The sequence below is a fragment of the Pseudoliparis swirei genome, chromosome 10 (assembly GCF_029220125.1).
Source record: "Pseudoliparis swirei isolate HS2019 ecotype Mariana Trench chromosome 10, NWPU_hadal_v1, whole genome shotgun sequence".
Lineage (NCBI taxonomy): Eukaryota > Metazoa > Chordata > Actinopteri > Perciformes > Liparidae > Pseudoliparis > Pseudoliparis swirei.
Genome location: NC_079397.1, coordinates 1,271,722 through 1,283,119, shown reverse-complemented (window position 1 = coordinate 1,283,119; position 11,398 = coordinate 1,271,722). Strand labels below are relative to the sequence as shown.

The following is an 11,398-nucleotide window of genomic DNA, read 5'->3' as shown; positions in this document are numbered from 1 at the left end:
CCGGGCATGAAGTGTTGATAGTAGTTTACCATCCCCAAGAAGGACCGTATGCGCTTCGGGGACGGAGTCACGCCATCAGGCTCCATGAGATCAGTGCTTGTCATGTTGGTGATGCTCTCAACCTTGCTGGGGTCTGTTGAAACACCACTCTCATCAACAATATGGCCAAGAAACTTTACAGACCTCCTGAGGAAGAAGCACTTTTTGGGGGCTAACTTCAAGTTGTGTCTACGCAGCCTCTTAAACACCGTCTCCAGGCGCAGCAAGGCAGTCTCCTCATCATGTGCAAACACCAGCAAGTCATCCAAGTAGCATAAGAGACTCAAATAGTTTTGGTCACCAAAAATGCTTGTCATCATGCGCATAAAGCTCCCAGGACTGTTACAGAGGCCCTGCGGCAGACGGTTGTACTCATACAGGCCCATGGGAGTGGTGAAGGCAGAATACTTTCTGTCGTCCTCGTGGAGTGGCATATTGTAAAACCCGGAGGTCAGATCCATTGTGCTGAAAAGGCAGTTCCCCCCTAGCGCTGCCAAACAATCTGCCTGGTGGGGAAGAGGATGAGCATCCTTCAGTGTCCTTTTATTCAACCATCGAAAATCCGTACAGATGCGGAGATCTCCGTTTTTCTTCCACACAAGCACCAATGGTGAAGCGTATTCACTGGTTGACTTTCTGATGATCTCTTTTTCCTCCATCTCGCTCAGTACCTGACGCAGCTTTTGGTACTGGCCAGGGGGCACTCTCCTGTATGGGAGTCTGAATGGCCTGTTATCCGACAGGTGTATGCGATGAACGAAGTCTTTTGCCTCCCCACAATCAAGATGGTGGCGTGAAAAGATGTCCTCATACTGCATCACAAGGTCAGCCATCCTCTTCTTACTGTCCACAGACACCTCACACGACTCAACGTCAACAGTACTAAGCCCAATAGAGCCAAGCATTTCTTTGGAAGAGTCTGCATTAGCAGCAGGAGGCACGGCTGATTGGGTGCAGCCAGCCAGGGGAACCTCTGTCTGTTCAGCAACCTCCATGTCCTCAAGCGCTGCACACGTATAGACATCAGCCAACTTTGCATTTCGCCTCAAGAGCACAGGTCTGTCAGATGTATTGATGAGCTTCAGCGGAACCTGCCTGTCTCCCCAAAGTGTAGTCACAATCTTTGCGACCAGAACACCCCTGGGAGCTGAGCGGGATGAAGTGGGCTCTGTCATGACGGTGCTACCTGGGGAGATAACAGTGTTCTTGGGTAATTTCCCCCAGATGAGATATTCACGGCCAGGCTCGAGGCAGGTGGCTGAGTTACATCTGACTGTACCGACCTTGTCAGGAACATCTCCACCTTTCCATGGGCTCAGACCTGAGAGCATGGACAGAAAACTTTCAGTGTCCGAGTCTTTGTCTGGGCAAGGGCCAGATACAGTCTTCCAATAGGACTTGCAGAGTTTAGACTGGCGCAAGACGTGTTTTATAACATTGGTCCCTATAATCAACTCATCATGCTGTCCAGGGACAACAAGTGTTGGAACAAACATCTTAGAATCATAAATTTCCATCTCCACACCAAAAGCACACTTGGGCCTAACACGAAGTCCACCACATCCAACAAGGACTACATTGACATCAATTTGTTCTTGGTCAGTTATCACTCCAGCATCTCTCAGTTTCATCTCAGCTGTTTCACTAATGCTACATGCCATGGAGCCACTGTCCAACATGCCACCTATTGTAATAGTCCCACCCATTACCACAGGTGTGTAGAAAAGACTGTCACTACTGCCAACTCTGTGAATATTCTGATAAACAACCACCTCAGATTTATCACACGAGTCTCTCGCAGACGTGTACACAGTCTCAGCATCAGACATGTCGTCTGTTTGGGAGTCTGTTGTGCGACCTGTACTGCCTCCCTCTGAATACAAGTCGGCTAGTTTCCCTCCGTCTGGTGTCGGGTTGAGTCTTTGGCAGGGCAGTTCAGTTTGGTGTGGCCGGGGGCATGGCAGCCAAAACAAAGTCTCTCGGCCATACAATGTGAGATGGTGGTGTGGCTTGAGTCATTGCAGACCTTACAAACTGCCTCTCTGGAACGCTTTTCATGGGAGGGACGCTGGAATCGCCCACCTCGAGTTGGATGCACAGTGTCGCGCGACTGCATTTTCTCCATCATCTCCTGGAACATGTCGACCATACGGGTGAGAAGTCTCTCCTCTGACTGTTGGAGATTTTGTGCCACGACTGGCACAGAGGGACGACTCGGAGCATGACAGAGTTCACCTGGAACTGGGGCAGATGCTGGAGAAGGGCAAAGGGGATGACACACATGATGCTGGGTTTGGAGATGGGAAGGTGAGGGACTCTGAGTAAGGCACTGCACTGCCTGGCCAGTCGATGGCTGACTGGGCTGGTCAGAAGCCACTGCAGTGATGTAGCTCTTTAGATGTGCAGTACCCGCGGCACCGCCACTAGACCTCAACTCGCGTTGATATTCATCAATCCTCAGCTGAACATCACGCGAGGTCCATTCGTGAAGTGGTTTAAACTTCAGAGTGCAAGCCAATTCTGGGTCAGGGCAGTGCTTGACAAACATAAGCGCCACTTCATCATTCATGTTCTCCGTCCGCTTCCCTTGTCTGTGTAAACCTACGAGAGCGAGGTCGGCAGCTTTGTTCAGTCTTATCCAGTAGTCGACTGGGTTTTCTATGCTCAGGCAAGGTAGCATAGAAGTCTGCGAGAGGAAGACATGAGGGAGTGACACTGAAGTCGTGGAGGAGAACATTATATATCAGTTCAGGTTCTTGTTTGACATTAAGCGCAGGGTCACTACGCAAGGCAATCTTCACAACATCTCTGGCCTTGCCCATCAAATGGCTCATAACTTCTTCTGCTTGGTCACACAGAGGAATCTCTCGTTTTCGGAGATGTGTTTTAGTCATGTCAATCCAGTCCTGGACTGGGTATCTGTCAGTATTGTCACCTCTGAATGTCTGAAGTCCTTTATCAGAGTTCACATGGACTGTCACATGTGGAGGGCGTTCATGTTGGTCAACAGTACATTGTGTTGTCTGGGTGGTAGTAGTCTGGGTATCACTGTTCATGTTTACAACACCAGCTGATATTAATTTCTCTACAATAGACTCACCAATTTGAACACCTAACTTCCCTACCATGTCTGTGAGATGGTTTATGGCATCGACATCACTGTCAGGAGTAGACGTAAGAGGACCCCTCATTAACCCACCAACAGGAGTACAATCTGGGCTCTGACCTAGCCCTGTATCACAATTATCCGGTGTTAGTTTAGAGTATCCCACATTCCTACTGTCAGAAATATGACTGAGCCAAGCACCCCTCCCCTTTGGCAACTTAGGGCTAGCAAACTCATCCATTGTTGCTATAGCGATCGTTTTTATAACCAATAAATGTACTTGCGTTGTGTATTTAGAACCAAAACGTAGTAGAAATGCAATGAATATGCAGAAAGAAAAAAAATGTATATATCAATAATCAAAAGTCATCGACACACTGAGATCAAACAATTTGAAGCACTATGCCCTATTCCACAATCTCTTAAAAACCTGATATGACCACAACGGTCTTCAAAGGCGGATCAGGACGTCAGCACAACATCCACGGCGACGAGCATCAAGCTGGTCTGAAGATCCGAAGGTCACGGCACCAGTGTAACGGAGGTGGAACGGGCACGGAAGAACTTGACTCAGATGGTGTATTTTCCCAATACTTATTTATTCTGCAGGAGAGAGCAGAACACACACAATTTCCTTCTGGTCTGTCTCTGTACTTCCGCTTCCTCCAGCAATACAAAGCCATTGTCAGGGGAAGCCAGGACCACATTAAATCTAAATGATAACAATATTCATCAAAAACCATGACATGTAACATACAAAACATGTAACATACAAAACAGCGACCCCTATTCGACAAAATAAATAACTACATGAGCTCGAGTAATTTTAACAGAAACAGCGAAAATGAACAAAAGGAAAACCATACCTGCAGGAGAGAGCAGAACACACACAATTTCCTTCTGGTCTGTCTCTGTACTTCCGCTTCCTATACACACGCAAAACAAAACAATTTACACAAAGAAAGTATACGTTGGGGCGACCGGATGTAGCTTAACAAACGGCGCCAAACTGGCTCAACAAAACTGCCACCAAAGGTATATTTTAACGGTCTAAATGACACGACAGCTGGACGCCGGGATCGTATTAACGTTCCACTATTGTATGTGACATAAACGGTCACTTTTTATTAAAGAATACAGAGAAAATAGTTCGACATCGTTCCTCACTCAACTCACCTTCAGCAATACAAAGCCATTGTGAGGGGAAGACGGACTCAGGAGCAGGAAGTACAACAGAGATGGAAAGCAATTTCCGCAGGAAACAGATTTTTAAAAATAACGGTAAATAAAAATAGCTCATTAAAATAAAATTCACAAACACTCAACAATATCGTTGAACAACAAACAAAAATAAAATACAATACATTGAAAACAAGAAATGACAGAATGCATTTCTGACTCCGTTACAAAGGCATCGTCTGACCCCTGAAGGCATCATCTGCCCCTTGAAGGCATCGTCTGCCCCATGAAGGCATCGTCTGGCCCATGAAGGCATCGCCTGACCCCTGAAGGCATTGTCCACCCCCTGAAGGCATCGCCTGACCCCTGAAGGCATCGCCTGACCCCTGAAGGCATTGTCCACCCCCTGAAGGCATTGTCTGCCCCCTGAAGGCATTGTCCACCCCCTGAAGGCATCGCCTGACCCCTGAAAGCATCGTCTGCCCCCTGAAGGCATTGTCCACCCCCTGAAGGCATTGTCTGCCCCCTGAAGGCATTGTCCACCCCCTGAAGGCATCGCCTGACCCCTGAAAGCATCGTCTGCCCCCTGAAGGCATTGTCCACCCCCTGAAGGCATTGTCTGCCCCCTGAAGGCATTGTCCACCCCCTGAAGGCATTGTCTGCCCCCTGAAGGCATTGTCCACCCCCTGAAGGCATCGCCTGACCCCTGAAAGCATCGTCTGCCCCCTGAAGGCATTGTCCACCCCCTGAAGGCATTGTCTGCCCCCTGAAGGCATTGTCCACCCCCTGAAGGCATTGTCCGCCCCCTGAAGGCATCGCCTGACCCCTGAAAGCATCGTCTGCCCCCTGAAGGCATTGTCCGCCCCCTGAAGGCATTGTCTGCCCCCTGAAGGCATTGTCCACCCCCTGAAGGCATCGCCTGACCCCTGAAAGCATCGTCTGCCCCCTGAAGGCATTGTCCACCCCCTGAAGGCATTGTCTGCCCCCTGAAGGCATTGTCTGCCCCCTGAAGGCATTGTCCACCCCCTGAAGGCATCGCCTGACCCCTGAAAGCATCGTCTGCCCCCTGAAGGCATTGTCCACCCCCTGAAGGCATTGTCTGCCCCCTGAAGGCATTGTCCACCCCCTGAAGGCATTGTCTGACCCCTGAAGGCATCGTCTTACCCTCCGAAGGCATCATCTGACCCCTGAAGGCATCGTCCGCCCCCTGATGGCTAAACGCCCCACGACTGTCTGACTGCCTCTGCCGGCTGGTTGTGAGGGGCTCTCGCTGCGTGGGATCAGATGAAGTTGAGATAGAAGTCGCTTTAAAAGCCGAATAAAGCTGAATGTTTCATGGTGAATTAAAAGCATCTTTATATGGAACTCGTGGACTTCCAGATCTTCGGTCCAAAGAAACAACAGACACAGGATTCAGAGACGAATGTCGTTTCATTCCTGGCAGTGTGAAGACGGCTTCATGAACAGCTTGCGTAGTTTATTGTATTTTTTATATAAAATCCTTCATTTTTTACGAGTCCATAAAAACTAATTTCTAGGAAGTTTCTTGGAAGGAACTCAAAAGAGAGTTAGTACAGCTGTTGTTGTTCAACATTTCTGGTTTAATTAAATCGTGATGGAAATCAACGGCTAACGCCATGACAATAACTTTCAGACATTTTCGACTCATTATTTTCATATAAATGCCTCAATAAAAAAAATAAAAAAACGTTATAATTCACCAAATAGTTTGAATGTTTTCATTTATGTCCTGCTGATTTTGATGTTTAATCATTTTATGTTCAGGACACATATAAACTCTTTCAGGTCTTTCATGTTTCCGTGACCTCTGACCTTCCGGCTGCTTCTGACACATCAAACACAACTTCTGACTCACAGTAACTCTCCTGTCCTCTTATCTCGTCCTCGTCACTCACTCCTTTGTTTCCTTATCCGACCTCCATCACGGCCACCGGCTTCCTGCCCGAGCTTCAGGGACGAGGACCTGAGAGTTTGACACATTTAACAAACACAGAAGAAGAAGAACCGGGATTTGGGTTAAATTAGTATTTTTTTCCTCTTTTTTTATATATTAAATATATATATATATTGTTATAATTTATTAATTCATAAGTATTTATTTTATTTATATATTTCTTATTGTTTTAATCTGTTTGGCTTCGTTAAAACCAAAGCAAAGTTACGGCGTCTGTATTTATTAAACACATTTAAATGATGTAAAACACACGAGCATGGAGCGGTGACTCAGCGCTCCGGGCTGCTCGGCACTCTGGGTAATTGAGTAAGAACACAGCGTGACCCGCGGGTCGGTTCTGCTCATCAAACCAGAACCAATACCAACACCGGGAAGGACGCCACACTTTGTTTTCAGAACTACAACTCAATGAAACTCCCGAAACCTCGCCGCTTTCTTGGAGCGGCGAGTTCAACTTGACCAAACTTTACCGAACTAAAGTAATAAAACATTAAAACATTAAAACATGTTACGCAAAGTTTAAAGAGGAAGAGACGTTGTTGACGTTCTGGTGATTGAAAGTTCGGCAGATTAACGTGGAGCCAACGCGTTGAGGAGGAAAGAAGGTTGCTATGGTTACAGCTGTAGGCGGAGCCAGAAAAGCGAGAGACCCCGCCTCCAGTCCAGTCTTTCGGATTCAAACCCAAACAATAGAAATAAATAAATAAAAATCACAAATTATTTATTTCAAAACCCACCAAAAAAATAAAAACTAATTTAACGGTCAATTAATGGCATCCAGTTCCTAACAGTCTAACCAGTCTAACCAGTCGAACTAGTCTTAAGTAAATATACTTTAAAACAGAAATAGGAATACGCGTGGACCGTTAAACAAAAAAGACTAAAGCAATTTAACAATTTGAGACCGGTGCACGGATGTAATTGTTTATTACAAAAAAGTAATACAAAATAATTAAAAGCTACAATAACAAGACAAGCATGAAACTAAACGAGATGAACTACGTAGTTACTTTCCCCCGCTGCTAACCAGCTGGTTTAACACACATTCATGTTTAATGTTATCCGGGTTGCTACTTCTTCTGCTCCCGGAGTAAGAGGTGGCGCCCCCACCTGGACGAGAGAAACGGAGCATCTCGTTACCGAGTCACGGAAACACAGTTACGAGTCACGGAAACCAGTCACGTGACTCGGAAACACAGTTACGTGACTCGGAAACAAGTCACGTGTCACGTAACTCGTGGAGTAGACACTCGAGATGACAACGTACAAACATCATGAACATTATGTCTCACAATAAGAAAAAAAGATTGTCACAGTAGCTTGTATTTACAATATGAACACACGCACGCACGCACGCACACACACACACACACACACACACACACACACACACACACACACACACACACACACACACACACACACACACACACACACACACACATGGGGCTTTTTACTTGAAGTAAATGAGTCTGTTCACGCTGCCTCTTACATTGAAGCTTCATATGTTCATATTCTTTGGACAGATTATGATGTAAGGGGCGTTTGTTTCGTCCACCCTGGACTAACGACCGCCTCATGTTGTGAGTCCGTCATCAAACAGCAGGTCCCGGGCGGCCCTTTGATGTGTTCCAACGATACCATATCAGAGGAACTCATGGTTTGGGTATTTTATGACGACTTTATTATTTTAATGATAACTTTAAAGCTCCAGTTGTGTGTTTTAATGAAGTCGTTCGGCTCGTGACCATCGACTTCTTCCCTTTTGGGTCTTGAACCCGGTCCGTCCTCCGACTCCCGCGGTTCAGTTTCAGGGAAACGACGAAACTCACACGGACGCGTCAGCTTTCACACACACACACACACGCACACGCACACACACACACACACAGACACACACACACAGACACACACACACACTCTCAACAGCATTTGGAAGAACATTTGGTGAATGTTTGGTAACACAGGGCTGTAAATAGTGTCATATTTCAAAATATAAGCTGCTAACTACTCGTGGTGTGTGTGTGTGTGTCTGTGTGTGTGTGTGTGTCTGTGTGTGTCTGTGTGTGTGTGTGTGTGTGTCTGTGTGTGTGTCTGTGTGTGTGTCTGTGTGTGTGTGTGTGTCTGTGTGTGTCTGTGTGTGTGTGTCTGTGTGTGTGTTTCAGTCTACTGATGAGGAATAATAAACACTGAATGTTGTCTTCCTCGCTCCTCCTCCTCTTCCTCCTTCGTGGCTCCGACCGCCACCAACGCCTGCGTCGAGTCACACGACTGTTTCTCCGCTTCCTCGTCGTACAACGAATCCGTCATGTTTGCGCCTCCTCCTCCTCCTCCTCCTCCTCCTCCTCCTCCTCCTCCTCCTCCTCCTCCTCCTCCTCCTCCTCCTCCTCCTCCCTTGCAGAGTCTGGGTACCGCCACCGCTCCGCAGGTGCGTTTGGCGAGCGCCGCCAGCTCCTGCCGGGCGAGCGGGTTGAAGAGGAGGTAGAGCAGCGGGTTGACGCAGGCCGGCAGCGGCGCCACCAGCAGCAGCATCCCCTTCGCCGCCTCCGGCCCGGCGGCGGGGAGGCGCAGCAGCGAGGAGAAGGAGAGGAAGGCCACGGGGAGGTAGAGGAGGCAGTCGGAGAAGAGCAGCCAGGCCACGTGCCGAGTCAACGCCGCCTCCTCGTCGGTGGCGGGCGCCGCCTTGTCGGCCCGGCAGTAGAGGCGAGTGTAGGCGAGCGTCATGAGGAGGAAGCACAGCGAGTCCAGGAGCACCAGGGAGACGGAGAAGGCCAGGGAGGAGGAGGAGGAGGAGGAGGGCAAACAGAGGGAGGTGCTGCTGTGTCCGGCCACCAGGGGGGGCAGCGCCACCGCCACGCCCAACAGGAAGCTCAGCGCCACGGCCAGGCGGACGCAGAGCGAGGGGCGAGCTGGAGAGAGAGGGGGCGGGGTTAGAATCAGACACCACCGTGTGTGTGTGTGTGTGTTTCTCACAAGTGTGTCCGTCCGGTTTGTCGTGGTGGCGTGCGGCGGCGGCGGCGAAGCATCGCTCCAGCGCGGCGGCGGTGAGCAGGAAGAGGCCGGTCTGCGACGCAAACACGCACAGGAAGCCGCTGAGGCGACACAGGAAGCTGCTCTCCCAACGCGCCCCGAACCTGCAGCACAGGGACCAGCAGCGGGAGGCTTTTATTTTGAAACTTTTGGAAACAATAGTCTCACTCAAGTGACAGAGTCCCCAGGGTCCCCTGGGTCCTAGAGTCCCCAGGGTCCTAGAGTCCCCAGAGTCCTAGAGTCCCCAGGGTCCTAGAGTCCCCAGGGTCCCAGAGTCCCCAGAGTCCTAGAGTCCCCAGGGTCCTAGAGTCCCCAGAGTCCCCAGAGTCCTAGAGTCCCCAGGGTCCTAGAGTCCCCAGAGTCCTAGAGTCCCCAGGGTCCTAGAGTCCCCAGGGTCCCAGAGTCCCCAGGGTCCTAGAGTCCCCAGTGTCCCAGAGTCCTAGAGTCCCCAGAGTCCTAGAGTCCCCAGGGTCCTAGAGTCCCCAGAGTCCCCAGAGTCCTAGAGTCCCCAGAGTCCTAGAGTCCCCAGGGTCCTAGAGTCCACAGGGTCCCAGAGTCCCCAGGGTCCCAGAGTCCTAGAGTCCCCAGGGTCCTAGAGTCCCCAGAGTCCCAGAGTCCCCAGGGTCCCAGAGTCCCCAGGGTCCTAGAGTCCCCAGAGTCCTAGAGTCCCCAGTGTCCTAGAGTCCCCAGGGTCCTAGAGTCCCCAGAGTCCCCAGAGTCCCCAGGGTCCTAGAGTCCCCAGAGTCCCCAGAGTCCCCAGGGTCCTAGAGTCCCCAGGGTCCTAGAGTCCCCAGAGTCCTAGAGTCCCCAGGGTCCTAGAGTCCCCAGGGTCCTAGAGTCCCCAGAGTCCCCAAAGTCCTAGAGTCCCCAGGGTCCCAGAGTTCCCAGAGTCCCAGAGTCCCCAGGGTCCTAGAGTCCCCAGGGTCCTAGAGTCCCCAGAGTCCCCAGGGTCCTAGAGTCCCCAGGGTCCTAGAGTCCCCAGAGTCCCCAGAGTCCCAGAGTCCCCAGAGTCCTAGAGTCCCCAGGGTCCCAGAGTCCCCAGAGTCCCAGAGTCCCCAGAGTCCCAGAGTCCCCAGGGTCCTAGAGTCCCCAGAGTCCCAGAGTCCCCAGAGTCCCAGAGTCCCCAGGGTCCCAGAGTCCCCAGGGTCCCAGAGTCCCCAGGGTCCTAGAGTCCCCAGAGTCCCCAGAGTCCTAGAGTCCCCAGAGTCCTAGAGTCCCCAGGGTCCTAGAGTCCCCAGAGTCCTAGAGTCCCCAGGGTCCTAGAGTCCCCAGAGTCCCCAGAGTCCTAGAGTCCCCAGGGTCCTAGAGTCCCCAGAGTCCTAGAGTCCCCAGAGTCCTAGAGTCCCCAGGGTCCTAGAGTCCCCAGGGTCCCAGAGTCCCCAGAGTCCTAGAGTCCCCAGAGTCCTAGAGTCCCCAGGGTCCTAGAGTCCCCAGAGTCCCAGAGTCCCAGAGTCCCCAGGGTCCCAGAGTCCCCAGGGTCCTAGAGTCCCCAGAGTCCTAGAGTCCCCAGAGTCCTAGAGTCCCCTGGGTCCTAGAGTCCCCAGAGTCCCCAGAGTCCTAGAGTCCCAGGGTCCTAGAGCCCCCAGGGTCCTAGAGTCCCCAGGGTCCTAGAGTCCCCAGAGTCCTAGAGTCCCCAGGGTCCTAGAGTCCCCAGAGTCCCCAGAGTCCTAGAGTCCCCAGGGTCCTAGAGTCCCCAGAGTCCTAGAGTCCCCAGAGTCCTAGAGTCCCCAGGGTCCTAGAGTCCCCAGAGTCCTAGAGTCCCCAGGGTCCTAGAGTCCCCAGGGTCCTAGAGTCCCCAGAGTCCCCAGAGTCCTAGAGTCCCCAGGGTCCTAGAGTCCCCAGGGTCCTAGAGTCCCCAGAGTCCCCAGGGTCACAGAGTCCCCAGGGTCCCGAGGGTCCCAGGGTCGTAGAGTCGCCAGAGTCCCCAGGGTCCTAGAGTCCCCAGAGTCCTAGAGTCCCCAGGGTCCTAGAGTCCCCAGGGTCCTAGAGTCCCCAGAGTCCTAGAGTCCCCAGGGTCCTAGAGTCCCCAGGGTCCTAGAGTCCCCAGAGTCCCAGAGTCCTAGAGTCCC

General features: G+C 51.2%; 1 protein-coding gene across 1 annotated transcript in view; it reads right to left on the bottom strand.

Annotated features, from left to right (window-relative positions):
• Positions 1–1,354: 1,354 nt before the first annotated feature.
• LOC130200863 (leucine-rich repeat-containing G-protein coupled receptor 5-like) overlaps positions 1,355–11,398 on the bottom strand; it is a 36,435-nt gene continuing 26,391 nt past the window's right edge. The window contains exons 19-22 of the mRNA XM_056425438.1: positions 9,273–9,433; positions 8,712–9,208; positions 2,191–2,292; positions 1,355–1,360 (exon numbers count right to left, since the gene is read on the bottom strand). Coding sequence (XP_056281413.1) covers positions 1,355–1,360; positions 2,191–2,292; positions 8,712–9,208; positions 9,273–9,433 — 766 coding nt within the window. The remainder of the gene's footprint in view (positions 1,361–2,190; positions 2,293–8,711; positions 9,209–9,272; positions 9,434–11,398) is intronic.